General features: G+C 43.6%; 1 protein-coding gene across 2 annotated transcripts in view; it reads left to right on the forward strand.

Annotated features, from left to right (window-relative positions):
• Positions 1-2,500, forward strand: part of LOC122259850 (C-Maf-inducing protein) — a 122,500-nt gene that overhangs the window by 101,029 nt on the left and 18,971 nt on the right. For both annotated transcript variants that reach the window (XM_043026785.2, XM_043026786.2), the window contains exons 4-5: positions 1,699-1,770; positions 2,200-2,289. In XM_043026785.2, coding sequence (XP_042882719.1) covers positions 1,699-1,770; positions 2,200-2,289 — 162 coding nt within the window. The remainder of the gene's footprint in view (positions 1-1,698; positions 1,771-2,199; positions 2,290-2,500) is intronic.

Here is a 2,500-nt window from a genome sequence, read left to right on the forward strand (position 1 = left end):
CAGATATATTACGTAAACACAAGAACTTTGCCTGTAATAGATAAAATTGCAAGATCTTTCTGGAGTGATATACATGCACTACTATGTCTTATGTATAGCTTTGCCCTAGCATATCAATTGACAGGGTCACAGTATGTCTTAGAATCTAACATGAACTGTACAAACGATTTAGGCATAGTACCTATGCCTATACATGTGTATACACTGTATATAGTATGAATAAACTTATCAAAATTAAAATCAAATCCTCTCCCTCCCCCTACGGGTGTTTATTTCCCAGTTCCAAAAACCTTCCTTCTATAACCTCAATCCCCTCCCCTCCCCTCCCCCATCCCCCTACTCCCCTCCCTTTCCCCACCATCGTGTTTTAACTCTATCTTCGTTTTGCAGTTAATGTGGCCGTTGCTTCGATTGCAGGATGTGCCGGGGGGGGGGGGGGTGTAAGTGCGCGAGATAAGGAAAAGTTAATTGAATCTAGTGATTAGGAGGAAGAGCAGAGGGATATGAGAGAAAGTGAAAGGCAAAAAGAGCGTATGTTTGCGAAGACTGGGAAGGAAAATGAAGAAAGAGTGAGGGAATAGGGAAAGAGGAGGAGCGAGGAGGGAGGAGATATGAATAGGGATAAGAGTGAGGAGGGAGGGAGGAGAAGGGAGGGAGGAGAAGGGAGGAGGGAGGTGGCAGGAGAGAGGAGGAAGGAGGAGGGAGGAGGGAGGAAAGAGGAAGGAGGAAATAGGAGGGAGGAGGGATTAAGGAGGAGGAGGAGGGAGGAGGGAGGAGGGAGGAGGGAGGAGGGAGGAGGGAGGAGGGAGGAGGGAGGAGGGAGGAGGAAGGAGGAAGGAGGAAGGAGGAAGGAGGAAGGAGGAAGGAGGAAGGAAAGAAGGGGAAGGAGGAGGGGGGAGGAGGAGGAGGAAGGAGGAAGAAGAGGAGAGGAGGAGGAGGAGGAGGAGGAGGACAAGAAGGAGAAGGAGAGGGGGAGGAGGAGGAGGGGAAGGAGGAGGAGGAGGAGGAGGAGGGGAAGGAGGAGGAAGAGGAGGAGGAGGAGGAGGGGAAGGAGGAGGAGAAGAAGGAGGAGAAGAAGAAGAAGAAGAAGAAGAAGAAGTAGTAGTAGAAGAAGAAGAAGAAGAAGAAGAAGAAGAAGTAGGAGGAGGAGGAAGAAGAAAAAGAAAAAGAAAAAGAGGAGTAGGTGAAGGAGGAAGTGGAGAATAAAGAGAAGGACAAGGAGAAGGAGAAGGGAAAGGGGGAAAAACGAGAAGGAGAAAGAGAAGAATAGGAATAAGAATGAGAATGATGATAGAAATAAGAATGATAATAAGAATAGGGTGCAGGAGTAGGAAAGAAGAAGCAGAAGAGAGTGCGAAGAGGAGAAAAAGACCGCTGAAGCTGGTTACTCTTTACTCTGTATAGAAGATAATTAATTCCTCTTGAGTCGTGGTTGTGCAAAGTGACACCAAAGACCCCCCTGATTAATACCTCTGCATGCCTTTTGATACGGCAGTTAGGAGACGTAATTATACGGATATTACCTTTTCAGAATCAGTTTCAGATTATGGACCGACCGGGACTTCATCTTGGAGGGAGAGTTTTAAAGATGAAATATATTGAGTTCGTTCCTACTTTCCTATTTAGAAATGAGGTCTTTGTTCTTGACATAACTAACTACTTCTCTTTTAATAAACGACGACCATATTTTTCTTCCAGAAAAATGTCTTCAAGTATCGAAATGTTCTACGCACGGCTAAGAGACCAGAGGTGCTTCTTAAGGAACTTAAGGTAAGTTGAATTGCCTGTGTTATTATATATATATATTTTTTTCTTTTAGCTGAGACTAAAGCTGCTTACTAAGAGGATGATATCACTCATGTATCCATAACGACGTCAGAACCTTAGTCCGTATCCTTCTGTATATGAATAAAGATTAATGTCAATCAGTCCATAACGACTTCGACTTCATATGTGAAATCAGTAGCAAGTCTATGACAACCTTTAACATTATATAAATAAGTACATAACAACATCTTATGTAACAATAAGTCGATTTTAACTGTTATATAAACTTAATAACTCCTATGACATATTGGCAAAGCGACTTTCTATCAACAGGCCTAGAAAGACCATTCATCAGCTTGTCCATAACGTCCTTTTTATATGATATCAATAACCCCATAACGACCTTCTCGTCAATATCCGTTTTTCTTCCAGAGCTTGGTGGAGTTGTCTCTGGCAACCCCCCTTCATGATCATACCGTGTGCCGAGTCCCCCTGGAACTGGCGTCCTCCATACTCACCACGGTAAGCACCTCTTATTTCTTCATCGTCTGTCTTTGTTTGTCTGTTTTTCTTTTTCTTTTCTTTTTCCTTTTTTGTATTGTTGATTGGTTCTTTTGATAACCGCATGATTGACTCCCGTAATATTGTAGTATTAAAGTCAGGGATGTCGAACTCTTCTTCGCTCGCTCTTTCCTTTCTCTCTCTCTCTCTCTCTCTCTCTCTCTCTCTCTGT

This window comes from Penaeus japonicus, unplaced genomic scaffold (assembly GCF_977035675.1).
Source record: "Penaeus japonicus unplaced genomic scaffold, GWHDUDI00000001_assembly GWHDUDI00000023, whole genome shotgun sequence".
In the NCBI taxonomy this organism is placed as follows: Eukaryota; Metazoa; Arthropoda; class Malacostraca; order Decapoda; family Penaeidae; genus Penaeus; species Penaeus japonicus.